This window comes from Bos taurus, chromosome 8, assembly GCF_002263795.3.
Source record: "Bos taurus isolate L1 Dominette 01449 registration number 42190680 breed Hereford chromosome 8, ARS-UCD2.0, whole genome shotgun sequence".
Lineage (NCBI taxonomy): Eukaryota > Metazoa > Chordata > Mammalia > Artiodactyla > Bovidae > Bos > Bos taurus.
In genome coordinates, this window is record NC_037335.1 from 50,973,893 (window position 1) to 51,000,977 (window position 27,085).

General features: G+C 39.9%; 1 protein-coding gene across 1 annotated transcript in view; it reads right to left on the bottom strand.

Annotated features, from left to right (window-relative positions):
* TRPM6 (transient receptor potential cation channel subfamily M member 6) overlaps positions 1 to 26,658 on the bottom strand; it is a 197,506-nt gene extending 170,848 nt beyond the window's left edge. Inside the window, exon 1 of the mRNA XM_059889457.1 lies at positions 26,465 to 26,658. Within this exon, the coding sequence (XP_059745440.1) occupies positions 26,465 to 26,473 (9 nt within the window). The 5' untranslated portion in view covers positions 26,474 to 26,658. The remainder of the gene's footprint in view (positions 1 to 26,464) is intronic.
* Positions 26,659 to 27,085: the final 427 nt, after the last annotated feature.

Genomic DNA, 27,085 nt, shown 5'->3' on the forward strand with positions numbered 1-27,085 from the left:
GTGACCTAATCTGGAGTTAGGATCTTTACAGAGGTAATCAGGATAAATGAGGTCATTTGGATGGACTCTAAGATAATATGACTAGTGTCCTTATAAAATAGGGAAATTTGGACCAGAGACATGCATAGAGGGGAGATGATGTCAAGATATAGGAAAAAGACAATCTTTTTAAGCCACGGAGAGAGGCCTGGAACAGACCTTTCCCTCACAGTCTTCAGGAGTAATTGACCCTGCTAACACCTTGATTCTGGATACTTAACTTCCAGATCTGCAAGACAATAAAATTCCCATCATTTGAGTCATCCATTTATGGCAGTGCTAGCAAACAAATACACTTCCCTAACATATATACTCATGGAAATTCTCCTAAATCATGTTTTTTAACAAGGGGCATAATAACTTCCTGTTGGCCTAAAATAATCTAAGATTACACTTCTCGAATAGGCATAAATGTTAGTAGCACCTCTTTCATTCACAAAAGTGCTCATGTTTAGTCATCCTATCACTTGTGCCACCCACAGTCCTTTCTATACCATACTTCTATTCAGCCAGGAGTTTCTTCACAATCACTCTAGTGTCTGACTATTACAGACCTCCTCGGTATAATGACAAAAGGGAAATTCATTTAAAAGTTTTCATTAATGTTTCTTTTGTTTTGACTAGATGTACATCCTGTAAAGATAGGAACTGCTTCTTTCTCATTTTTGCATCACCTAGCATTTACATGGTCCATCATGCAAGATATGTTTATACAACCAAATTAAACTGAGGTAGGAACTTTATTATCCTTACTAAAGTATCATATTTGTTCCAGATTACCCTCTCTTAAAGTTATCAAGAAATAGATTCAAATTGCTAAGTATCTCTATTTTATTGGACTGAGAAATTCTCATATTTTTAAAGAATAAGCAAGTTGAAGCATTTTAGCTTTTTATGGCATTAGTATGCTTAGGCCAGCATGATTGTATCTACAGGGAGAAACCAAACATATTGAACATGTATTAGTATCATGTTCCCATAAAATAATCTACAAAGTAATAGGATAATGGAAATCAAAATTGTAACAGCAGATGATTACTACAAGTAATGCAATCATCATTGAGATAAGGAGAGATTAGAGGACAAATACTTTCCTGTGCTTGTAGACCAAAATATGAACAAAATACATAGAAGGAAATAGGACTTATTTAGGAAATTAGTCCTGAATATTCATTGGAAGGACTAATGCTGAAGCTGAAACTCCAATACTTTGGCCACCTGATACAAAGAACTGACTCATTTGAAAAGACCCTGATGCTGGGAAAGATTGTAGGCGGGAGGAGAAGGGGACGACAGAGGATAAGATGTCCTGTTGGATGGTTGGATGGCATCACCGACTCAATGGACATGAGTACAAGTAAGCTCTGGGAGTTGGTGATGGACAGGGAGGCCTGGCATGCTGCTGTCCATGGGATTGCAAAGAGTTGGACACAACTGAGCAACTGAACTGAACTGAACTGTGTTGACCAAACTTAGTGGTAGCGTGAGGGTGGACTGTGTACCCTCTTCATTGCTATGGTGACGTGAGTGAACAATCCCCTCTGTAAAGTCAAATAAGCCCTTTTAAAGGGCATGGCATAAGTATTTATAGATTTAAAGTCCCATCTGGGACAGCATAGAGAGGACTCAAGAAGCTCAAACACTGCTCTTTGATGGTCTGCACAGAAATGGTAAAGGATCTGTGAACATGATCATAGGAACATCATTAGTATCAGGACCACTCAGGAAAACAAAAGTATTTCAGAAAGATATTACTAAGAGATATCTAGACACTTTACTTGCTCTTCTTTCTCCTCTCTTGAGGATGGGTACTTATTGATAGCAGATTTAGCTCAACATGCCTTAAGAGAAGTGCAAGGTTTTCAGTATAACTTCTTCCAGAATGGTGATGTAAACCCAGGACTTAAAGCACTTACGGCTCAGTAGTAATCAGACTCCTTTCTTGACTCTGGCAGGATAGTGCCATATCAATGGTGGCTTCATATTTCATTGCAGGAACCAAGGAAGAGGTAGCATCTGTTCCTTTTCAGAGTAAACTTCTCTTCTGTAAAGTTCTGCATTGTGTATGTGCCTGTGCCTACTCAGAAGGTACATGTTACCGTGCCTGGAAACCACCTCACCTCCACCACGTGGAGCGTATTCTACCTCCACATGGTGTTAAAATGCTCCATATTTTACCTCCCCTCCTACTAAACATATTGTGACCTGTTTCAAAAAACCCATATGCAACTCTTTTGTTCCAGAGTACTCTCATTTTTCTGGCTATAAAAGCAGTATGTCCAGTTGTAGAGAATTTGGAGAATTCAGAAAGATACAAGAAAGACAGAGAAAGTGGGGAATGAGGGAGAAAGAGAGAGAATATGAAGAATGAATCACTGGTGACTCTGCCTCTCAGAGACAACAAATATATTATTCTGCTGTATTTTTGTTAAGACGGTCTCTTCTCAATATTCTTCTGCTTAGTTCTGTTAATAGCGCCCTTGTCTGCACTTCCTCTGTCATCTTTATAGAACTGATAGTTTAGCTGGTAAAAACTTAAATTGCTGCTGCTGTTGCCAAGTCACTTCAGTCATGTCTGACTCTGCGACCCCATAGACAGCAGCCCACCACGCTCCTCTGTCCCTGGGACTTCCACTGGAGTGGGTTGCCATTTCCCTCTCCAATGCATGAAAGTGAAAACTGAAATGAAGTTGCTCAATTGTGTCCAACTCTTCGAGACCCCATGGACTGTAACCTACTAGGCTCCTCCGTCCATGGGATTTTCCAGGCAAGAGTACTGGAGTGGGTTGCCATTTCCTTCTCCATACTTAAATTAGGAAAGATTTTATTTTGTGTAATTAAAAGCATATTAAAAAGGGGGCTTTTCCTTTAATATTACTCACTGTATGCAGTGGGGGTTTGTAGCAATAGAACTATGAAGAATAGGAGCCCATCTGACATAACAGAGAATCCTCCTCCCTAAGTCTCAGAAACTGCACCACTACCACCATGTATGGCAATGATCAGAATTGTTCTGTATATATATTAGTTACATTTTGAGTAACACAGGCCCAGAGATAGGCCAGGGAACCTATAACTCATGTACCTCTGTTGCCATGAGAAAATCTGTTCCAGGTTCCAAACTGCTTGTTTACAAACTAGCCTATAGAAAACAAATTATTTCTAGGAGGGAGACTGCTTATGTTTGGATCACTGGAATAAGAGAACAGGAGTGACAGATAAATGGGTATAGAAGATGTGGTACATATACACAGTGGAATACTACTTGGCCATAAAAATAATGAAATAATGCCACTTGCAGCAATATGAATGTAACTAAGAGGTTATCATACTAAGTGAAGCAAGTAGAAAGAGAAAGACAAATATCATATGATATTACTTATATGTGGAATCTAAAATATAACACAGATGAACTTATCTATGAAATAAAAACAGAATTATGGTCATAGAGAACAGACTAGCAGTTGCCAAGGGGGAGGGGGTGGGGCAGGGGTTGGGGAGGGATGGAGTGGGAGGTTGGCAGTAGTAGATGTAAGCTTTTACATACAGAATGGACAAACAGTAAGGCCCTACTGTATAGCACAGATAACTAAATTCAATCCTATGATAGACCATAACGGAAAAGAATATTTTTAAAAGAGTGCATATATATGCACACACATATATGCATGTATGTATAACTGAATCATGACTTAGTGGCTGAACAACAACAACATAACTGAATCACTTTGCTGTTCAGCAGTAATTAACACAATACTGTAAATCAACTATGGTTTAGTCACTAAGTCGTGTCCAACTCTTGAGACCCTATGGACAGAGGAGCCTGACAGGCTACAGTCCATGGGATTCTCTAAGCAAGAACACTGGAGTGGGTTGCCATTTCCTTCTCCAAAAATCAACTATACTTCAATTTAAAAAGAGAGAAAGAGAACAGGAGTACGTGCTTGGGTAAAATTTGTGAAGAGGCAGTTACAAGTCAACCCCCAGTGAGGAAAGCAATGTGGTTAATTTATTTGCTGCTACTGCTAAGTCGCTTCAGTCGTGTCCAACTCTGTGCGACTCCATAGACAGCAGCCCACCAGGCTCCCCCGTCCCTGGGATTCTCCAAGCAAGAACACTGAAATGGGTTGCCATTTCCTTCTCCAATGCATGAAAGTGAAAAAATAAAGTGAAGTCACTCAGTCATGTCTGACTCCTAGTGACCCCATGGACTGCAGCCCACCAGGCCCCTCCATCCATGGGATTTTCCAGGCAAGAGTACTGGAGTAGGTTGCCATTGCCTTCTCTCACTGCTGACCTAACAAGTGACAATTTTATTTATAAAATGGGCCTAATTTACTTAGGGGATGCCTAAGAGTTGAAAGAACAAGAAACAGGACAGATTTTCAAAATAAATGCCCTGTGAGGTTTTTCTTATTTCTAGTATTTTCTCATTCCTCTTCTTGGTCTATTGAACTTGTTTATCAAAACTTAGCTCCATGAAAGTATATGCATATAAAACTGGTGAAATCTAGAAAAGAGCTGCAGGTTGTTCCAATGTCAGTATGCCAGTTTGGGTACTGTACTCAAGTTATATAAGATGCTACTATTGCGGAAAACTGGGGGAATGGTACATGGGACCTCTTTGTATTATTTGTTTCTACTTCCTGTGAGTCTGTAATTATTTCAAAAGAAAAAGAAAAAACTCAGCTCCAGAGCTTGCTGCAGTACGGTCTTGCCTGACAATCAAGAATTACATCACCTTCCAACTGCTTTGACTTATTGTCCCTTCCAATAATTTCCATACTGCATCTTGCCCACTTACTAATTGTCTGTGCCATCCCACTTAGTATACATGTATATTTACATGTGTACTGCATATGTTTATATATGTTTACGTACATTGAGACAAACATAAGATATATATAATACATCTTGTTCACTAACTGGTTCATATATGCATAGATTGTGAATACCTGCAAGACTGTAAGTTCTGTGTTTGTACTTCGTTTCTTCATATCCCCATGGTAGCCAACTGTTAACTTAATGGTAGGTGCTCAATAAATACTACTTAAGTGAACAAAAAACCAGGAAATATTAAAAAGAAAAAAATAGTTAACACTTGACTAAGTTTAAAAAATAAAAACAAAACAATATAATTTGGTGCCCAGGAAACATTTACTGGCCCAAGATTAGTGTTTAAAGGCTGTAGAAGCCTGTACATCTGCCTCCTTTAATCTTGGTTATCACCATAAACAGGTAGTTATCAGCTTAGAAGCACAAAGGTTAATCCCAGGTGTGTTGTTTTAACACTTGGCCATAAAATCTGAGTTCATTGAGAGAAATGCTGAAGAAGCACTTTGCTAACTCCAGAATCCACCCCTCCTTTGGTAATCTTATCTGAATCAAAGGGTGAACAGGTTTGCTTAAATTGAGAAGTTAGTAAAATTTAAACTTCATGAAAAATGTGTGTGAAGTCGCTCAGTCGTGTCCAAGTCTTTGTGACCCTGTGCACTGTAGCCCACCAGGCTCCTCTGTCCATGGGATTCTCCAGGCAACAATACTGGAGTGGGTTGCCATTTCCTTCTCCAGGGGATCTTCCCAACCCAGGGATCAAACTCGGGTCTCCTGCTTTGCATGCAGACGTTTTATCCTCTGAGCCACCAGGGAAGCCTTCAAAATCTATATGAATGGTAGGTACCTCCACATTAAGAAATTAGAAATGTATCTGCTGACTTAATAAAGTATATTCTTAGAAAAGTTACCTTCTGATTTAACTGCTGTTTGCAGGTTAAAATACATGGATTGTAGCCTAAAAATAGGAACACATTCAACTGTGTGGGTTCACTTATTGTTGTTGCTGTTTAGTTGTAATAGCAAGGGGCTTCCCTTGTGGCTCAGCTGGTAAAGAGTCCACCTGCAATGTGGGAGACATGGGTTTGATCTCTGGGCTGGAAAGATCCCCTGGATAAGGGAAAGGCTACCTACTCCAGTATTCTGGCCTGGAGAATTCCATGAACTGTATAGTCCAAGGGATTGCAAAGAGTCAGACACGACTGAGTGACTTTCACTTTCATTTAGTTGAAAAGTCGTGTCAGAGTCTTTTTTGACTCCATGGACTGCAGCCTGCCAAGCTCCTGTGTTTGTGGAATCTCCTAGGCAAGAATACTGGAGGGATTGCCATTTCCTTCTCCATGGGATCTTCCTGACCCAGGGATCAAACTCAAGTCTCCTACATTGCAGGCAGATTCTTTACCACTGAGCCACCTGGGAAGCCCCTGGTCTAGGGTGGACGGAGTGGGTAAACTGTTCACATATACATGGATATTCTTCGACAAATACAGTGAAGTTTTTAAAAATATTTTTGACAGTTTGAAAAAATGTGCAGAAGAACTGCATGGTCAAAAATATTGAAAAAAATTAAGAAAAAGGTATATGATGAATGCATAAAACACATGAAGGTACCAATCTATTCTTACATAGGCATAAAATAATGATATTTAATTTAAATTAATAATGTTAGTTTTCTTTACTGTTTTACAATATTACTTTCAAAGAATAACATTACCATACAGTATGCTTCTCTCTTATAACTGGAGAAATTATGTATCAGCCCATTATCACAGGTAAGTGGTTTTTTAAAAAACAAAACAGTATTTCCAATACTGTATTATGAGTAGGAGTGTAATCCTGCATGCTACAAAATTTTATAATGATTTCTTCATTCAGTTCAGTTGTTAAGTCGTGCCCGACTCTTTGTGACCCCATAGACTGCAGCACGCCAGGCTTCCCTGTCCATCACCATCTCCCGGAGCCTGCTCAAACTCATGTGTATAGGCTAGTCTACCATGAGGCAATCTTTTTGATTACACAAAGATACCATAAAGCAATCACATTGCTGCTTCTTTGATATCAAAGCATGAATCATTTTACCTGTAAGTAAATGTAAACTTTTTCACACTATCTTTTTGTTTTTGATGTCTAGTATCACTAACATCTACAGTATCTTGTATCATATACAATACTGATGTGCCATGCTAAGTCGCTTCAGTAATGTCTGACTCTTTGTGACCCTATGGACTATAGTCCATCAGGTTCCTCTGGCCATAGGATTCTCCAGGCAAGAATACTGGAGTGGATTGCCTTGCCCTCCTCCAGGGGATCTTCTCTACCCAGGGATTGAACCCACATCTCTATGTCTCCTGCACTGGCACATGGGTTCTTTATCACTAGCGCCACCTGGGAAGCTCAACTAGAGTCGCAACTGCAGAATCCACAAGCTCCAGCTATTGAAGCCCAGGTCCCTTAGAGCCCGTGCTCTGCAATGAGAAGCCAGCACAACGAGAAGCCTGTGCACCGCAACTAGAGAGCAGTGCCCTCCTCACTGCAGCTAGAGGAAAGCCCTCACAGAAACAGTGACCAGCACAGCCGGAAAAAAAGAGAGAGACACACACACACATAACAGCATCCTGGCTGTAAGAACTGGAGCAAACTTAAAAAAAAAAAAAGTGAAATAAAGATCAGAATATGTGCATGGTATTCTAATTCTACCACTTATACTTTTAAATGAAAACAAATTTTATGCATATTTATACACATACGTGTGTATGTGTATGTGATTTTATATGTATGAGATCTCTGGATAGATACACAAGAAGCAGGTGACAACAGAAAAATTCAAGGACTAGTACATGAGTTGGGAATATTGATTTTTTACTATATAAAATCTTCCACTTGGAGTATTTTACCACATGGATATATTATTTTCAGAGATGTTGTTTTTAATCTTTCTATTGTAAAATAAAACACAGATAAAGAAAAACCACTTGAAACAAATTAATGTCTCAGTAAATTATTGACAGCAGATTAAAAAACAAAACTTGGCTAGCCACAAAGAAGCCTCTCCGTGTGCCCCATATCTATCACAGACTGTTCCCACTCCTTCCAAAAGTAACTACTATCTTGGCTTTTAGAGTAATCATTCAATTCTACTCTCCTGACTTTGATAACTTCCCTTGCATTTCTTTATAATTTTATCAATCAAATGTGCATCCTTAGCTGCTAGAGTCTTGCCTATTTTTTAAAATATGGGTCTTTTATGTCTGGTACAGGTTTCTAAATTCTCTCTGCTATGGACTAATGGATTTAAGCATATCTAATGTGTTTCAGATTGTGGAAGCCAGAATCCAAGATGGCCCCCAGTGATCCCTGCCTTCCAGTACTGACACCTTTATATGGTCCCCTCTCACATAGGAAGGGTTGGTCTGTTTAACCAATAAATTACAAGCATCCTCAGATATATTGTGAGTCGAGTTCCAGACCACCAGAATAAAGAGAATATTGCAATAAAGCTAGTCACATGAGTTTTTCGGTTTCCTCGTGCATATAAAAGTTATATTTACATTATACTATAGTCTATTAAAGGTCATTGTCTTTTTTTAAGAAAAAGTACATATCTTAATTTTAAAATACTTTACCGCTAAAAATTTCTAGCCATTATCTGAGCCTTTAGTGAGCCCTAAACTTTTGCTGGTGGAGGGTCTTGCCTAGATGTTGATGACTGCTGACAAATCAGGGCTGCTGCTGCTAAGTTGCTTCAGTCGTGTCTGACTCTGTGCGACCCCATAGACGGCAGCCCACCAGGCTCTGCCGCCCCTGGGATTCTGCAGGCAAGAACACTGGAGTGGGTTGCCATTTCCTTCTCCAATGCATGAAAGTGAAAAGTGAAAGTGAAGTCGCTCAGTTGTGTCCGACTCCTAGCGACCCCATGGACTGCAGCCTACAAGGCTCTTCCATCCATGGGATTTTCCAGGCAAGAGTACTGGAGTGGGGTGCCATTGCCTTCTCCGACTAATCAGGGCAGTGGTTGCTAAAGGTTAGGGTGGCTTTGGCCATCCTAATCAATTTCTTAAAATAAGACAGCAATAAAATTTGCTGCACTGACTCTGCCTCTCGTGAATGATTTCTCTGTAGCACGCATGATCTGAGATAGCATTTTACCACAGTAGAACTTCTTTAAAATTGAAGTCAGTCCTCTCAGAATCTGCCACTAATTTATCAACAAAGTTTATGCAATATTCTAAATCCTTTGTTGTCATTTCAACAATCTTCACAGCACCTTCACTAGGAGTAGATTCCATCTCAAGAAAGCAGTTTCTTCGCTCATCCATAATATGAAGCTCCTCGTTGTTTAAAGCTTTATCATAAGATTATAGCAATTCAGGCTCCATGTCTAATTCTAGTTCTCTTGATATTTCTACCACACTCACAGTTACTTCCTCCACTGAAATACCAAACCCCTTAAAATCACCCATGAGGGTTGGAATCAACTTTTTCCAAACTCCTGTTAATGTTGATATTTTAAACTCTTCCCATTAATCACAAATGTTCTCTTTAAAAATATATTTATTTGTTTATTTATTTGGCTATGTTGGGTCTTACTTGCATCATGCAGGATCTTTTGTTGTGGTGGGTGGGCTCCAGAGCTCGTGGGCTCAGTAGTTAACAGCACATGGGCTTTGTTTCCCTGTGGCAATGGGATCTTAGTTCCACAACTAGGGATGGAACACACATCCCCTGCATTGCAAGGCAGACTTTTAACCACTGGACTACCAGGGAAGTTCCACAAATGTTCTTAATGGTATTTATTAAATAGAATGGGCCTCCCAGGTGGGGCTAGTGGTAAAGAACCTGCTTGCCAATGCAAGAGACATAAGGGCTCAATTCCTGGGTTGGGAAGATCCCCTGAAGGAGGGCATGGCAACCTATCCCAGTATTCTTGCCTGGAGAATCCCATAGACAGAGAAGCCTGATGGGCTATAGTCCATAGGGTTGCAAAGAGTTGGACACGACTGAAGCAACTGAGCATGCATTAAATAGAATAGTGAATCCTTTCCAGAGGTTTTCAATTTCCTTAGCATCAGAGGAATCACTATCTATGGTAGCTATAGTCTCATGAAATATATGTCTTCAATAATGCTTGAAATTATAATGACTCCTTGATCCATAGGCTGATATATGAACTTTGCATTTGCAGGCATGAAAACAACATTAATCTTATTGTACATCTCCATCACAGCTCTTGGATGACCAGGCATATTGTCAATGGGCAGTAACACTTTGAAAATAATCTTTCTTTTCTGAGCAATAGGTTTCCACTGTGGGCTTAAAATATTCGGCTTAAAGACATCAGCTACATAAGCCCCTAATAAGAGAGTCAGCCTGTCCTTGGAAGCTTTCTGAAGCCAGGTATTGATTTCTCCTCTCTAGCTTTTGAAAGTCCTAGATGGCATCTTCTTGCAATATAAGTGCCCTTTGTTCATGCTGAAAATCTCTTTTTTACTGTAGCTGTTTTCATTAATTATCTTACCTTCTGGATAACTTGCTACAGCTTCTACATCAACACTTGCTGCTTCATCTTGCACTTACGTTATGGAAATGGCTTCTTTCTTTAATCTCATTAACCAATCTCTGCTAGCTTCAAACTTTTCTTCAGCAGCTTTCTCACTTCTCTCAGCCTTCATAGAATTAAAGAGAGTTAGGACCTTGCTATGAATTAAGGAAATTTGGGGCTCATTTTCTCTTCTATCCAGATCACTCCAAATTTACCCATATCAGCAATAAGGCTGTTTCATTTTCTTACCATTTGTGGGTTCCCTGGAGTAGCACTTTTCATTTCCTTCAAGAACATTTCCTTTGCATTCACAAGTTGGTTAACTGTTTAGTGCAGGAGACTCAGCTTTCTGCCTATATCTTTTTGACATACCTTCTTCACTAAGCTTAATCATTTCCGGCTTTTGATCTGAAGTGAACACTTAGATGTCACTGTAGGGTCATTATGGGCCTAATTTCAATATTGTTGTATCTCAGAATAGGAAGGCCCAATGAGAGGGATAGAGAAGGGGGAACAACCAATAGGTGGAACAGTCAGAACACACGCATTTTTTTAAGTTCACAGTCTTATATGGGTATGGTTCATGGTGCCTAAAACAATTATAATAGCAACATCAAAGGTCATATCATCAAAGATCACAGATCACCATAACAAATATAACAACAACAATAAAATGTGAAATGTTGCAGGAATTATCAAAATCTGACACAGAGCCACACAGTGAGCAAATGCTGTTGGAAAAATTGAGCCAAGAGACTTGCTCAATGCAGGGTAGTCACAGACCTTCAATTTGTAAAATAAAAGCATTATCTATGAAGTACAATAAAGCAAACAATAAAACAAGGTATGCTTGTACAGCAGAAGTAATGGTGTGCCACTTCAGAGATTAGGTTAAAAGTCTTCAGCTTTCATTTTTAGTTATCACTCACCAGACTGCCCTTTCTCCACACTCACTCTGAGGGAAGCCACGTTGTAAGCAGCCTGTAAGCCTCCTGTCAAAAGTCATGTATACATGACCTTCCCAAAGTCCTTAACCATTCCCTTCCCCACAGCAACCATGAGTTCATTTTCTAAGTCTGTGAGTCTCTTTCTGTTTTGTAAGTAAGTTCATGTACACATTGCTATATTTAAAATGTATAACCAACAAAACCTATTGTATAGCACATGGAACTCTGCTCAATGTTATGTGTCAGCCTGGATGGGAAAGGGGTTTGGGGGAGAATGGATACATGTATATGTACGGCTGAGTCCCTTCACTGTTCATCTGAAACTATCACAACATTGTTAGTCGGCTATACTCCAAAACAAAATGTTTTTTGTGTTAAAAAATTAAAAAAAAAAAAAAAAAGAGCCGTGGGAATGTGTTTCAAAGTGGATCTTCCATGCCCAGATTCCAATAAGCATATTGCCACTGAACAGCCTGACTGCAATCTCCCTAAGGACCCTGATAAGGTTACAGTTAAGTTGATCATGAATTCCTGACTCTGTGAAACTGCAATATGATAAACTTGTCTGGCTTTAAGCAAGGCTCTGGAGGAATTTTTTTTTTTTTTTTAAGTTAATGCTTTGGTGACTCAGACGGTAAAGAATGCACCTGCAATGCAGATGACCCAGGTTTTATCCCTGGGTCAGGTGGATCGACTGGAGAAGGAAATGGCACCCCACTCCAGTATTCTTACCTGGAGAATTCCATGGACAGATGAGCCTGGCAGGCTGTAGTCCAAGGGGTTGTAAAGATTCGGACACAACTGAGTGACTAATACACACTTTATTTTTTTTTTTAATATTTATTTATTTATTTTGCTGCACTGGGTCTCAGTTGTGTCCAACTCTTTGTGACCCATGGACTATAGCCTGCTGGGCTCCTCTGTCCATGGAATTCTCCAGGCAAGAATATTGGAGTGGGGTGCCATTTCCTCCTCCAGAGGCTCTTCCTGACCCAGAAATTGAACTCATGTCTCCTGAGACTCCTGCCTTGACAGGCAGGTTCTTTACCACAGAGCCACCTGGGAAGCCCTTAGTTGCAGCATGTGGGATCTTTTAGTTGTGACATGCAGGATCTTCATTCCCTGACCACAGATTGAACCCACATCCCCTGTCATTAGAAGTGGGATGTCTTAACCACTGGACCACAAGGGAAATCCCAGAGCAACTTTTTTTTACACAGCAGTGTAGTTTACTACACTGTAGTAAAATTAGTTTGCTACATAACTAATTTACAATTCATAGCAATTCTTACTGCTACTGAAATTCAATTTATCTCATCTTTCCCAGTGGAGGCCTCTTCAAACTGTCTCCTGAGTTATTTGAGATAATCCTAGTAGTCTTTAATAGCTCTTTTGCTCTCGATAGGTTTTCAGAGTTTTCTTAAAATTGCCTGCTCTAACTTCCTGGTGGTCCAGTGGTTAAGACTCTGAGCTTCTAATTTCAGGGGGCCCAGATTCTACCCCTGGTCAGGAAACCAAGATCCCACATGTCGTGTGACACAGCAAAAAAAAAAAAAAAAAAGGAAAGAAAGAAAAAGAAAGTATGGGCTAAAAAAAAATTTTTTTTTAATTAGCTATTTCTCCAAGAAGTCCTGGTTTATTTTATTCAGAATGATCTAGAGAAAGACCAGAGTCTGGGTGCCATGGGTGCTTGGTTCATCATTATTTCTAGATCTTTTCAGTAGAGAGATAAAATGTCTTATGAGTTAATACTTAAATTTCCAATCCATATACAGGATTAAAGATTTTTATTTAACTTCTTAGGATTAAAGATTTTTATTTAACTTCTTTTATATTAAATCTGATTCTTTTCAACTACACAGAGAATCCTGGTTCTCAAGGACAGAGGCAACAAAATTAAATAACCATTAAGTAGTCATTTGTTTCATTCTACATAAACATACATACAACAGTCTCAGAAAACAATTCCAATACTATCACTAATCATTATGACTTCTGAAGGCCATTTGAACAACTTTTGCATAGGCTACCATAATTTTCTCCTTTTAAAATACTTATACCATGTCTATATTCTTTGGTCAGTCATCATTACATACACTTTTCCTTTTAAATATTCACATAATATTAGTTCCACAAGTAATCATACAGTATATTTGATGCCTACTGCCAGTACAATCGGAGAAGGCAATGGCACCCCACTCCAGTACTCTAGCCTGGACAATCCCATGGACGGAGGAGCCTGGTAGGCTGCGGTCCATGGGGTCGCAAAGAGTCGGACACGACTGAGCGACTTCACTTTCACTTTTCACTTTCATGCATTGGAGAAGGAAATGACAACCCACTCCAGTGTTCTTGCCTGGAGAATCCCAGGGATGGAGGAGTTCACAATCCCAGGGATGGAGAAGCCTGGTGGGCTGCCATCTATGGGGTCACACAGAGTCGAACATGACTGGAGCTACTTAGCAGCAGCAGCAGCCGGTACAATGATATGATAAGGTATCTCATATTACTTTGGTTGGTAAGTTGTTCTTCAGTAGATTACTCAGGGAAAGCTCATGAAAACAATATTGTTTTCACTCCCAGCAAGTTTTCCCATTTGAGCACTTCTGAGAAGAAACCATAGAGGGTTCATTTCAAGAGATGATGGGGGTGGACTTAATAGTCCTTTATGCTTTATCACAAGGCTGCTTGCCCTCACTCACTGGTGGAGTCGGCAGAACCCCTCCCAAGGTCAGTTGATATTCTCAAAGTGCCCACCACACTTCTTAGTGATGATCTGACTGCATCTTTGAGTTTCTCTTGTTTTCAGTTCATCTGCCACCACGCTGCTTCTTTCTGCTATCTTGCACATAGATGATAATAATATCCACAATCTGGTTGTTGCTGATTTCTACCTGATTTTACTCAGGATTTCCTAGAGTTAACTTGTCACTTAGTTTGATATTTATTCTTCTTCTTTTCTATGAGCTTCTGGATCTGTGGTTTGGTACTTATTACTAATTTTGGGAAATATCTGTGCTTATCCCTTTCTTCTTCTAATACTGCCATTACACAGATGTGAGTGGGTGTGTGTACTCAGTCATACATGATTCTTTGGACCCCGTAGACTGTAGCCCACAGCCTCCTCTGTCCACAGAATTTTCCAGGCAAGAATACAGAAGTGGGTTGCCAGTTCATCCTCCAGGGTATCTTCCTCACCGAGGGATCAAATCCACATCTCCTTCACTGGCAGGTGGGGTCTTCACCACTGAGCCACCTGGGAAACATGTATGTTATGCATTTTCTAATTCTCCCATAGGATCAAATATCTATTTTTTATATCTTTCTTTTTCATTGCATTCCCTTTTTCTTCTGCATTTCAGTTTTAGAAGTTTCTGTTGACATTTCTTCAAAAAAGAGTTGTTGATTTTCAGTTTGTTCAGTTTTTTTCTTGGTGTGGCATTGGAAGTGAAACTTCTCATCTCCTTACATGCCAAAGTAGAAACTGAAGTCTATTTAGTTCTGTTGCAAATTTTCTCCATGGGTTTTTTTTTGTTTATTTGTTTGTTTTGCTATACATTTTATATGTGGGGATTTGAGAGGGTCAAAAAACCACATAGCCACTGCAATCTTCTCAAACTCAGAAATAATGTTTAATAATAAAAAAAAAGTAAGAGGTATTTGGTACAAAGTAATTCAATGTTACAACTTAAGCCAATTTTCTTGGTTTAAAAATGTTTTAGTAAACATTTACTATAGTTATAAATTGGCAAGCAGGACTTCCCTGGTAGTCTAGTGCTTAAGAACCTGCCTGCCAATGCAGGCGACACAGGTTTGATCCCTGATCTGGGAAGATCACACATACTGCAAAGCAACAAATCTCATGCCCCCACAATTAGTGAGCCCACTTGCTGCAACTACTGAAGACCATGCACCTAGATCCCTGCTCCTCAACAGGAGAAGCCACCACAATAGAAGCCTGTGTACAATAATGAAGAGTAGCCCTGACTCTCTGCAACTAGAGGAAGCCCATACACAGCAATGAAGATCCAGCATAGCCAAAAATCAATTAAAAAGAAAATTTTTTTAATAATAAAAATAAAGGATCCAAAAAGACATTTAAAAAATTAACAAGAAAAAGACAAGAATTCCCTTAATAAAAAACAGACAATATCTCGAAATCAGGCAATTTATAGACAAAGTGAAACAAACTGAAGATATTGAAACTCATTAATAAACAATGGAACACCTATTAAAACAACAATGAGATATCAGTCTTAACTGTGTTAGTCTAGCAAAAATTAGAGAACTAGATAATAATAAGTTCTCATTTGCTGTTCAGTCGCTCAGTCATGTCCAACTCTTTGTGACCCCATGGACTGTGGCACGCCAGGCTTCCCTGCCCTTCACCATCTCCCAAAGTTTACTCAAACTCATGTCCATTGAGTCAGTGATGCCATCCAACCATCTCATCCTCTGTCCTCCCCTTCTCCTCCTGACTTTAATCTTTTCCTGCATCAGGGTCTTTTCTAAAGAATCAGCTCTTCACAACAGGTGGCCAAAGTACTGGAGCTTCAGCTTCAGCTTCAGGCCTTCCAATGAATATTTAGGATTGATTTCCTTTAGGATTGACTGGTTGGATCTCTGTGCAGTCCAAGAGACTCTCAAGAGTCTTGTCCAACACCACAGTTCAAATACATCAATTCTTCAGTGCTCAGCCTTCTTTATGGTCCAACTGTCACATCCATACGTGACTACTGGAAAAACCATAGCTTTGACTAGATGGACATTTGTTGGCAAAGTAAGGTCTCTGCTTTTTAATATTCTGTTTAGCTTTATCATAGCTTTTCTTCCAAGGAGTAAGCGTCTTTTAATTTCATGGCTGCAGTCACTATCTGCAGTGATTTTGGAGCCCCCCAAAACAAAGTCTGTCATTATTTGCCATGAAAGTGAAAGTGGAGAGTGAAAAAGTTGGCTTAAATTTCAACATTCAGAAAACGAAGATCATGGCATCTGGTCCCATCACTTCATGGGAAATAGATGGGGAAACAGTGGAAACAGTGTCAGACTTTATTTTTTTGGGCTCCAAAATCACTGAAGATGGTGACTGCAGCCATGAAATTAAAAGACGCTTACTCCTTGGAAGAAAAGTTATGACCAACCTAGATAGCATATTCAAAAGCAGAGACATTACTTTGCCAACAAAGGTCTATCTAGTCAAGGCTATGGTTTTTCCAGTGGTCACGTATGGATGTGAGAGTTGGACTGTGAAGAAAACTGAGCGCTGAAGAATTGATGTTTTTGAACTGTGGTGTTGGAGAAGACTCTTGAGAGTCCCCTTGGACTGCAAGGAGATCCAACCAGTCCATTCTGAAGGAGATCAGCCCTGGGATTTCTTTGAAGGGAATGATGCTGAAGCTGAAACCCCAGTACTTTGGCCACCTCATACAAAGAGTTGACTCATTGGAAAAGACCCTGATGCTGGGAGGGATTGGGGACAGGAGGAGAAGGGGACAACAGAGGATGAGATGGCTGGATGGCATCACTGACTCGATGGACGTGAGTCTGAGTGAACTCCGGGAGTTGGTGATGGACAGGGAGGCCTGGCATGCTGCGATTCATGGGGTCGCAAAGAGTTGGACATGACTGAGCTACTGAACTGAACTGAACTGAACTGAATGGGACCAGATGCCATGATCTTAGTTTTTTGAATGTTGAGTTTTAAGCCAGTTTTTCCACTCTCCTCTTTTACTTTTATCAAGAGGTTCTTTAGTTCCTCTTCGCTTTCTGCCCATAAGCGTGATGTCATCTGCATAATCTGAGGTTATTGATATTTCTCCTGGCAATCTGGATTCCAGCTTGTGCTTCATACAGCCCACCATTTCTCATGATGTACTCTGAATATGAGTTAAATAAGCAAGGTGACAATATACAGATTTGACGTACTCCTTTCCCAATTTGGAACCAGTCAGTTGTTCCATGTCTGGTTCTAACTGTTGCTTCTTGACCTGCATACAGATTTCTCAGGAGGCAGGTAAGGTGGTCTGGTATTCCTGTCTCTTGAAGAATTTTCCACAGATGTGGTCCACACAGTCAAAGTTTTCACATCATCAATAAAGCAGAAGTAGATGTTTTTCTGGAATTCTCTTGCTTTTTCTAGAATCCAACAGATGTTGGCAATTTGATCTCTCATCACTCTGCCTTTTCTAAATCTAGCTTGAACATCTTGAAGTTCTCAGTTCACGTACTGTTGAAGTCTATCTTGGAGAATTTTGAGTATTACTTTGCTAGCGTGTAAAATGAATGCAATTATGTGGTAGTTTAAACATTCTTTCCCAGCTGGGAAAGATTGAAGGCAGGAGGAGAAGGGGATGACAGAGGATGAAATGGTTGAATGGCATCACCAATCGATGGACATGAGCTCTGGGAGTTGGTGGTGGACAGGGAAGCATGGCGTGCTGCAGTCCATGGGGTTGCAAAGAGTTGGACACGACTGAGTTACTGAACTGAACTGAACTTGAACATTCTTTGGCATTGCCTATCTTTGGGATTGGAATGAAAACTGACCTTTTCTAGTCCTGTGGCCACTTCCAAATTTGTTGGCATATTGAGTGCAGTGCTTTAACAGCATCATCTTTGAGGATTTGTATAGTTTTTATGTATTCTTATCACCTCTTCTATCTTCTGCTTCTATTAGGTCCACACCATTTCTGTCCTTTATTGTGCCCATCTTTGCATGAAATGTTCCCTTGGTATCTTTAATTTTTGTGAAGATATCTCTAGTCTTTCCCATTCTGTTGTTTTCCTCTATTTCTTTGCATTGGTCACTTAGGAAGGCTTTCTTATCTCTCCTTACTATTTTTTGGAACTCTGCATTCAGATGGGCATATCTTTCCTTTTCTCCTTTGCCTTTACCTTCTCTTCTTTTCTCAGTTATTTTTAAGGCATCCTCAGACAACCATTTTGCCTTTTTGCATTTCTATTTCTTGGGCATGGTTTTGATCAACACCTTCTGCACAATGTTTGAACCTCTGTCCATAGTTTTTCAGGCACTCTGTCTATCAGATCTAATCCCTTGAATCTATTTGTCACTTCCACTTTATAAACATAAGGTATTTGATTTAGGTCATACCTGAATGGTCTAGTGGTTTTTCCCTATTTTCTTCAATCAAAGTCTGAATTTGTCAATAAGGAGTTCATGATCTGAGCCACAGTCAGATCCTGGTCTTGTTTTTGCTGACTGTATAGAACTTCTCCATCTTTGGCTGCAAAGAATATAATCAATCTGATTTTGGTGTTGACCATCTGGTGATGTCCATGTGTAGAGTCATCACTTGTGTTGTTGGAAGAGGGCATTCTCTTGGCAAAACTGTTATCCTTTGCCCTGCTTCATTTTGTACTCCAAGGCCAAACTTGCCTGTTACTCCAGGTAACTCTTGATTTCCTACTTTTGCTTTCCAGGCCCCTATGATGAAAAGGACATCTTTTTTTGGTGTTAGTTCTAGAAGGTCTTGTAGGTTCTCATAGAACCGTTCAACTTCAGCTTCTTTGGCATAGAAGCATGGTCGGGGCATAGACTTGGATTACTGTGATATTGAATGGTTTGCCTTGAAAATGAACAGAGATCATTCTATTGTTGCACCCAAGTACTAGTTTATAGAAACCCTGAGACAGAGTCTGGAAAGGTTCCCACAGGCAGATATCTTTTTTTTGTTTGTTTGTTAAGTGAAAGAGGCTTTATTTGGGAAGGGAGGGGGCTGAGGAGAGGGACCATGTACATAAACTAATGTCACCATTCTGCAGTGAAATTTAGTACTTCATAGTCAAATTAAATAATGCAAACCCTGTGATCCAGAAATGCCATTCCTGGAGATACAACCAAAATAAACTCTCACACTAGATGTATGAAGAAACAATATGAGATTGTGATATGGTTTCTGTCACTGGAGGCATAAATAGGTAAAATGTGGTGAGTTCATAATGATGTCCCATGTAGAAACAACAGATCTATATGGTAGCAATTATGTACAGATCTTTAAAACTTTACCACTTAGTTAAAAAAGAACACAAATTGAGATCCATAAGGTATTATAGAATATATGTTTTAAACATGTACTAAAAAAACAAAAAATACACAGTTTACAAAAACTGATATAAAAAGAGAACACACATTAACTGAATTAGAATGGCTGCCGTAGAGTAATTACAATAGGAATAAAGATAAAGAGGGACAGAAATAAACAGATTTTTTTTAAAGAGCATGATCTTATAGATTATGATAAAGTGCCTTAAAATGAGAAGTATATAAACTTATTTTTCCACATCTGAATTTCTACTATAATGTTTTAAAATAAATTTAAGTACTTTCCCTCAAAAACCCGTACTTTTTGAGAATACTTCAAACCACAAAGTACTATTTATTTTCCTTGTGCTATAGCATCTCCTCTAGTTATTATCCATTTTCTGACTTCCTTTTCTAGCAGCATATCTAACCTCATAACTGTTTATTCATCTGACTCATTCATTTATTTACTCAATAAGTATTTAAGTGTTTACTTAAATATCAAGTGTGCATAAAGTATTGTTGGGCACTAAGAGGACATGTGGGAAATATTTTATGACCGCTTTTTCCAGGAACCTTCATTCTCATGTTGCATGTAAAGCATTAACCCACAAAACAGCTCAAAGCATTCCTACGCAGTACTGATTTTGTGTCTGAAGATGAGAACTGGATGTTAACATGTGGTGGGATCTGGAGAAGACATATCAGTGAGGATTGAAGTAGGTGGGAAAATATGTCAAGAGTCTACCTGTGGGACTTCTCTGGCACTCCAGTGGGTAAGATTCCACACTTCCACTGCAGGAGGCATGAGTTCTGTCCCTGGTGGGAGAAATAAGATCCTGCATGCCATGTGGTGATGCCAAAAAGAAAAAAAAAAAAAAAAGAAGAGTCTAGGTACATTTTACATCTTATATAATGAGTAGGAGAGAGAGAGAAAGAAAAGGGATCCCATGTGGGGACATGTCTTTTTACAAGGCACAAAGTCAAGACTGAATAAAGCATAATCAGAAAGCATAAAACTAGATGGTGGGAACTGAGGTAAGGAATTAAGGGCAATACGGTTAAACCATGGGCTTCCCTGGTACCTCAGCTGGTAAATAATCCGCCTACAATGCAGGAGACCCCAGTTCAACTCCTGGGCCGAGAAGATCTGCTCGAGAAGGGATAGGCCACCACTCCAGTATTTTGGGGTTTCTCTGGTGACTCAGCTGGTAAAGAACCCACCTGCAATGCGGGAGACATGGGTTTGATACTGAGTTAGGAAGATCCCCTGGAGAAGGGAACGGGGCAACCCAGTCCGGTATTCTGGCCTGGAGAATTCCATGGACTGTATAATCCATGGAGTCGCAAAGAGTCAGACATGACTGAGTGAATTTGACTTTCACTTTCACTATTAAAACAACAGAGAACAAACTGTAGATGACTTCAAGGTCTCACCAAGTAATCTTGATTTTATCCTGTAGGCAGCAGGAAGCTTCTGTAGGGTTCTGATTTGGGAACTGAATAGATTTTTCTGAGTTACATTATCACATCAACTCTTTCACCAAATGCTGCTCAGGATCATAGTTCTCCTTCTGTCCAGTCCCACAGTGATAGACCTCGTCCAAAACGGGTTCAGTGAACTTTTACTATAACCCCTCCCTCCTCCCTGCTCCTTTCCCTCCCCAACTTGCAGCCTTTTATCCTTTCACTTCTTCCACCTCTTCAGCTTCATAACTTGACCTCATTCTATCAGAGTTTGGGTTATCTATGTTTCTCTGGCATCCTATGTTTACCTCTACCACATTAATTGATCATTATTTTAATCATCAAAAGTTTAGTGATCCCTCTACTGTCTACTAGGCTGAGACCATGATGATGAGTAAAAACAGAAGCAAAACCTGCCCTCATGTAGCCTAGAAGCAGAGAGAAAATCTGTCTTATTTTAGAATCCTATTTTTCACTGTAGAATTTATTGCACTGCATTTCAACTGAGCTGAGAGTGTCAGGCACCTTGTAGATGCTCAGTAAATGTTAACTGAATGAATGAATGAACAGAGGTTTGGAGAATCCTACTTATATGGCCATAAGCATTATCATCAGTCCTGGACTTATAATGGCAATTTCATCCATTCTCAGAACTGCTTATCACTTGAAAACATAAGCTCTAGGTCAAACTCTAGGTCAAACTTTTTCTGTAAAGTGCTGGCTAGACTTTATAAGCCATATGGTATCTGTCACAACTACTCAGGTCTGCCACGGTAGTACAAAAGCAGCCATAGATAATACGAAAACAAATGTGGCCGTGTTCCAAGAAAATATTATTTATAAAAACAGGTGGTGGACTGGACTTGGCACACAGGTCCTTGCTTCCCAACCTGTGCTGTAGATGAGGCCCCTTCTGCCAATTTTTCAGTACTGCCTTCATGCCTGGTCCATACTCTATTCTTTAGTCAGGTAAATTTACTTGCTACACCCAACAGCTGAGTTCCCCTTTAAACTCATGCCTGACATCTGCAACTTGTCACAGATTGTGGTATTGTGAAAGAGTATATAATCTGGAGCCCCGAAGACCTGTTTTACTAATTGGTTGACCTTTTGCCAAGTTACTTTGCATTACTGAACCTTTATTTCCTCACTGTAAATGGAGTTTTGCTTTTTTTAATTTTGACTAAGAAGATCAAGTAAGGAATGTATACTGAGAACTGAACGTGACGCAGACACACAGGAAACAGTTACAAATATCCCCCGGTCATGTTCTTTTCCTATTTTAAATCATTATCAGGTATTTATGGAGGATCTATTATATCCAAGGTACAGTTTCAGGTACCTTTAAAACTATCCTAAATCTTCCATGATATCTCCCTTGACCACTGGGTCTCCAACTTGCATATAACACGATACACCTAAGAGCCTAAAAGTTCTGATGCTTGAGTCCCAGCACTAGATATTCTGATATGTTTTATAAGGAATGGCCTGAGCATCAGAACTACCCCCAAATAATTTCAATATAGAGCAAATTTCAGGGTCACTGCTCTAGATGGGACTCTGGGTTCAAACAACTCAGAAGCCCTCTTCTTCTGTCTTTCCAGCTGCTTTCTCTTTAATAGTTAATGCACGTCCTTATAGAGTTAAGAGTTGATTGAGTTCTCCCAGCAATTATTTACTCATTTTTGGATACGTTTATGTTAAGGACAATGGAAAAAAAGAGAATGAAGTAATCCTCTTACCTTGCATTTGACATTTGTTGTGTAATTATCAAGTGTCTATTCCCCTTTCTTGTGGCAACAATCTGGATTTTCACTTGGGGATTCTCCTTTCCCCATCTCCAGTTCAGTTGTCCTGCTTGAGGCTTTTCCCCTGCACCCTAGAAGCTCATGAAACCAGTACAGTAACCCTCCTGGCTACCATCACTCTTGGTCTACTCTGAGGAACTTTCATGTTTTCCAGGATTGCTGAAAGACACTTACTTTTTTCCCATTGGATTGGAATCTGAGACAAAATGGCTCTTGGAGAGTCTGGCAGCTATTCTATAACCTCAAAGAGAAAGCCCATCTAAGAACAAAATAAGAGAAAGAGATAAGACAGACAGAGAGATCACTTTGTGCCTTAGTATCTAGCTGTTTCTCAAATCAGGTGCATCATTAAACTGCTATATGAACCAATAAACTCCCTTTTGCTTCTGCTTCTGCCAATTTTAGTCAGGTATTCTGTCACTGACAACCAGAAGAATCCCAAACTGATACAGCCTTCACTCATCTCCCTCAGAACCCAATTTATCACCCATATTCACAGAAACTACATGCCAGAGCCAATCACCAATCATTCGTTCAACAAATGTACTAAGTGTCTATGGAATACAATGTTCAGCCTAGGAGGAGGGAGGAGGGATGATAGCAGTATGCCATGATTAAGAACTGCAGGAGAACAAGGTGATGGAGGAGTAGGTGGACTTGGAGTACATCTCTCTCCATGGATACATCAGGAATACACCTTCAGCCATAGAAGTGCACACAGAACACCAGCTGAGAGCAAACAGAAGTACCTGACCAGAGGAAAAGAATATATAGACCCATGCAAAACTTGGTAAGATGAAGGAACTAGGGGGAAAAACAGGAGTGTTCATAGGACTGGACCTGCCCTCGGCTGGTGGGAGAACTGAAGCGGGGGTCCAATCCCCACATCAGGGCAATTGTCTGAGTCAGAGGAGAAACATTTAAGGCTGAAAGTGAAACAACTGATCTGTGGCAGCCTAAATGGAACGAGAATCAGACAGTCCTTGCCACAGCCATACATACCCTGGACATGAAGGTTGGCCCCCTGGAGGGCACAGTGGCTAGGGGCTGGAGTTTAGGGATTGTGGAGAAGTCCCAGGGCAAGAGATTCTGTTGACTGAAGAGAGACAGGTTGAGGGGATTTGAGGGAGGAGATCGTGGTAGAAAACGCAAGTGAAGGAAAGCCAGGCAGCCATGGAAGCAAGGTGATACTGCTGAGTCATGTGTAGGGGATGGAGCCATCACCATAGGCTCTCTCTCCCCATATGCCAGCATCAGTCAGCTGAACAATAGAGAGGCTGACCCATCAAATGCCTGACGCACTGAACTACAGAGTAGGACCCCCACCCAGGGTGCCCCTTTAGGTGCCTGATGCACTGATCTATAGAATAGGATGCCAGCCGGGGGGGGCCCTTCTATGTGCCTGACATGCCGAACAATAGCAGAGGACCCCAGGCAAGGAAACCCTCTAAGTGCCTGAATGGGCAGAGCTACAGAGAAAGGCCAAAGAGGCCTTCTGATCCCCAACTGCAAGAGGCTTGAAAAAAAGACTCGACTCTGATAGGGCCATAACTCCTGCAGTGGAAGCAGTTCATGTCCTTGCACACTTGGCGCCTCCAGAGTCCCCACAAGCCAAGCAATTGTACCACCTTCATGCTCAACTCTTACTGTGGCAGAGCTGCCACAGGCAAAAAAAGTCTTGAGTCTATGCACCCAGGGTTGCTTCCATTGTGTCCGACTCTTTGCAACCCTGTAGACTGTGCCCTGCCAGGCTTCTGTCATGGAGTGGGATTCTCCAGGCAAGAATACTGGAGCACATTGGCCAATACTGGTTGCCATACCCTCCTAGAACACTATATTTCCTGCTTCCCTAGCCACCAACTCCCCTGAGTACCTGGTGCTGCCAAAACCCCTGTGAGCCAAGCAGTTGCACCACCTTGAACATGACCCTCACAGGAGCAAACCCAAGTCCTCCAGGGCAGCCTCGGGAGTAAACCCCACTGGATGACCCACATGTAGAGGTGGAAAAAAAACCACAATTGAAACCCAGGGGCAGAGTGGGAAGACCCAAAACCTTCCCACCAGCTGTACAAGCTGCAGATTAAATCCACATGATTAACTAGGCAGACTGTTTGTCTATGGAATATATAAAAGGCCATTGAGAGCTCCCACAAAAGAAAATGCACTAGTTGTGATACCTGTGGACATTGGAGGCAAGAACACACAGGAGTAGGACCAGATTAGAATCCGAGCTGCCCCCACAGCAGGTCCAGAGATCAGCACAGTGTTGGAGGACAACCTAAGGAGGTGAGGTGGACTGTGACTCCTAGCGAGGGAAAGACTCTGACAGCAGTGACTCAAGAAAAACATGTATTATTCTTACTTTTTGACTTGTTCTGTAGATTCTTTTGGATTTTTTTTTTCCTTTTCCTTTCTTCCCCCACCCCCCACCATTGTAGTTGTCAATTTTATTGGCACTAACAAATCCAATTAAGCTTTTGAGCTTTTTTTTCTCAGTCACATTTTTTTTACTGTTGTTATAAACCTTTGCCTCTATGTTGGGCTTTTGCAGCTCTGTGGATTTTTCCTTTTTTTTTTTTTTCCTTCTCTCTTTTTCTAATTTTAATTTTTAATTTTTTAAACCTTATATAGTCAAGAAATACAAGAGAAGAAAAAAGATCTACAAAATCAACCACAAACAAGAACTGCATAAAATTTGTGGAAAGAATACTCAGTAACAATGCCATCCTACTGTGTGTGAAGCCCTGTGCTAGATATTGAGGACAGAAAGGATCATAAGACAAGAATGATGCAATGTTGCTGTAAAAAATAGGTGGCATTTTCCATAATTTTTCCAACACTCAGAAAAGTATTAAAGTTCTCCAAAATGGAAAGGTTTGGTTTATAGTGGGAAAGAGGCAAATTAAATTCCTTTCAGATAAAGACCCTTTTCTACTTCCTTCTAAATTCATCATTGACTTATTGAGTACTGAATAAAGTTTTATACAAGTGGTGAGAAGATATATTCTGATATCCATTAATATAAGTGCAGACTTAAAACTAGACAAATAATCAATAGCCAATCCCACAAAGTCTTCTATGTGCCCAGGACTGTTCTGGGCCTCAAAAGAGAAATTCTGGATTTTTTTTTTTTTTTTAATTAAAGGTCAAAATTGAAATCTGCAAGAAAAGTCAGTATTCTAATGAAAGTACTTCTATTATACCCAAATATCATTCTTTATTTTTCCAGAAAAACAATAATTGAAATATCTGTTTAGGTTTCATTTATAAAACTGTTATGACTAACTTCAAATTGATTTCAAGAAACAAGAAAATAAAATCATCTTGCTAAATAAAAACACACAGCCATAAAATAAGTTTCCGCTAGAGTATCTGACATTTAAAGTCTCCCCCGGGATGTTCCATTCAGGTCCTTCTCTGGCTAGTTCCAATAATCAAAATTATTTATCTTTTTGATCACTTAAAACTGTCTCCAGTCTACTTACTAAACAGTTCAACATTCCATCAATGTAGAAAGACATATTAATTACAGTTCAATTAACCAAATAAACTGCATAGTTAATAGAAATAATTTTTTTTAGGAGGAAAATGAAACAATTTTTTTGGCATGCATGCCTAATTGTGTGTTTTAAATTCTTGGTTTTGGCTTGTGATCACTTAAAAACAACCACCAAACACATCTAAATGGTTGATTATAAATGCAAGATTATGCCTTCTGCATTTTATAGTATATAAAATCTAGCATATGAAAAAATAAACTCAAGAGCAACAAAGAGGTCCAGTCACTTACCCTCTTCATAACCACGGCCAGGGTAAATTTCACTCAACCTTCAGCCATTGAATTTTATCCTGAGGTTTCCATCTACCACACAATCAGATAAACCCCGATTTGTGGGAGCAAGTAATGGAAACTGTGATGTAAAAAGAATTGCCAAACAAATTTCCATGTGCTTAACCTGAAAGGGAGAAATTCCAATGTGAACTGAGGAAAAAGTTTTCAGCTGCTTTTAAACCCAAGGGGCTGATTTCACTTTTAGCAGGAACTTGTGACTAAGATTGCCTTGTCGGGAAAATGATTAACACTCTTGTTGTCGTCATCTGCTTGAGCTCTCCAGCTGTAGGAAATTGGCCAAGGGAACCTTATCAATCCTAGACATGTGTGCTGTGAATACACTGTCCTCCTGAGCCAGCATTTAGTTGCTTATTTAAATAAAGATGTATTTAGAACCTCTACCAACATTGTTAGTGGTTATTTTATTAAAACTATGATTAGCAAACACCCTCTTCCAACAACACAAAAGAAGACTCTACACGTGGACATCATCAGATGGTCAACAGTGAAATCAGATTGATTATATTCTTTGCAGCCAAAGATGGAGAAGCTCTATACAGTCAGCAAAAACAAGACCGG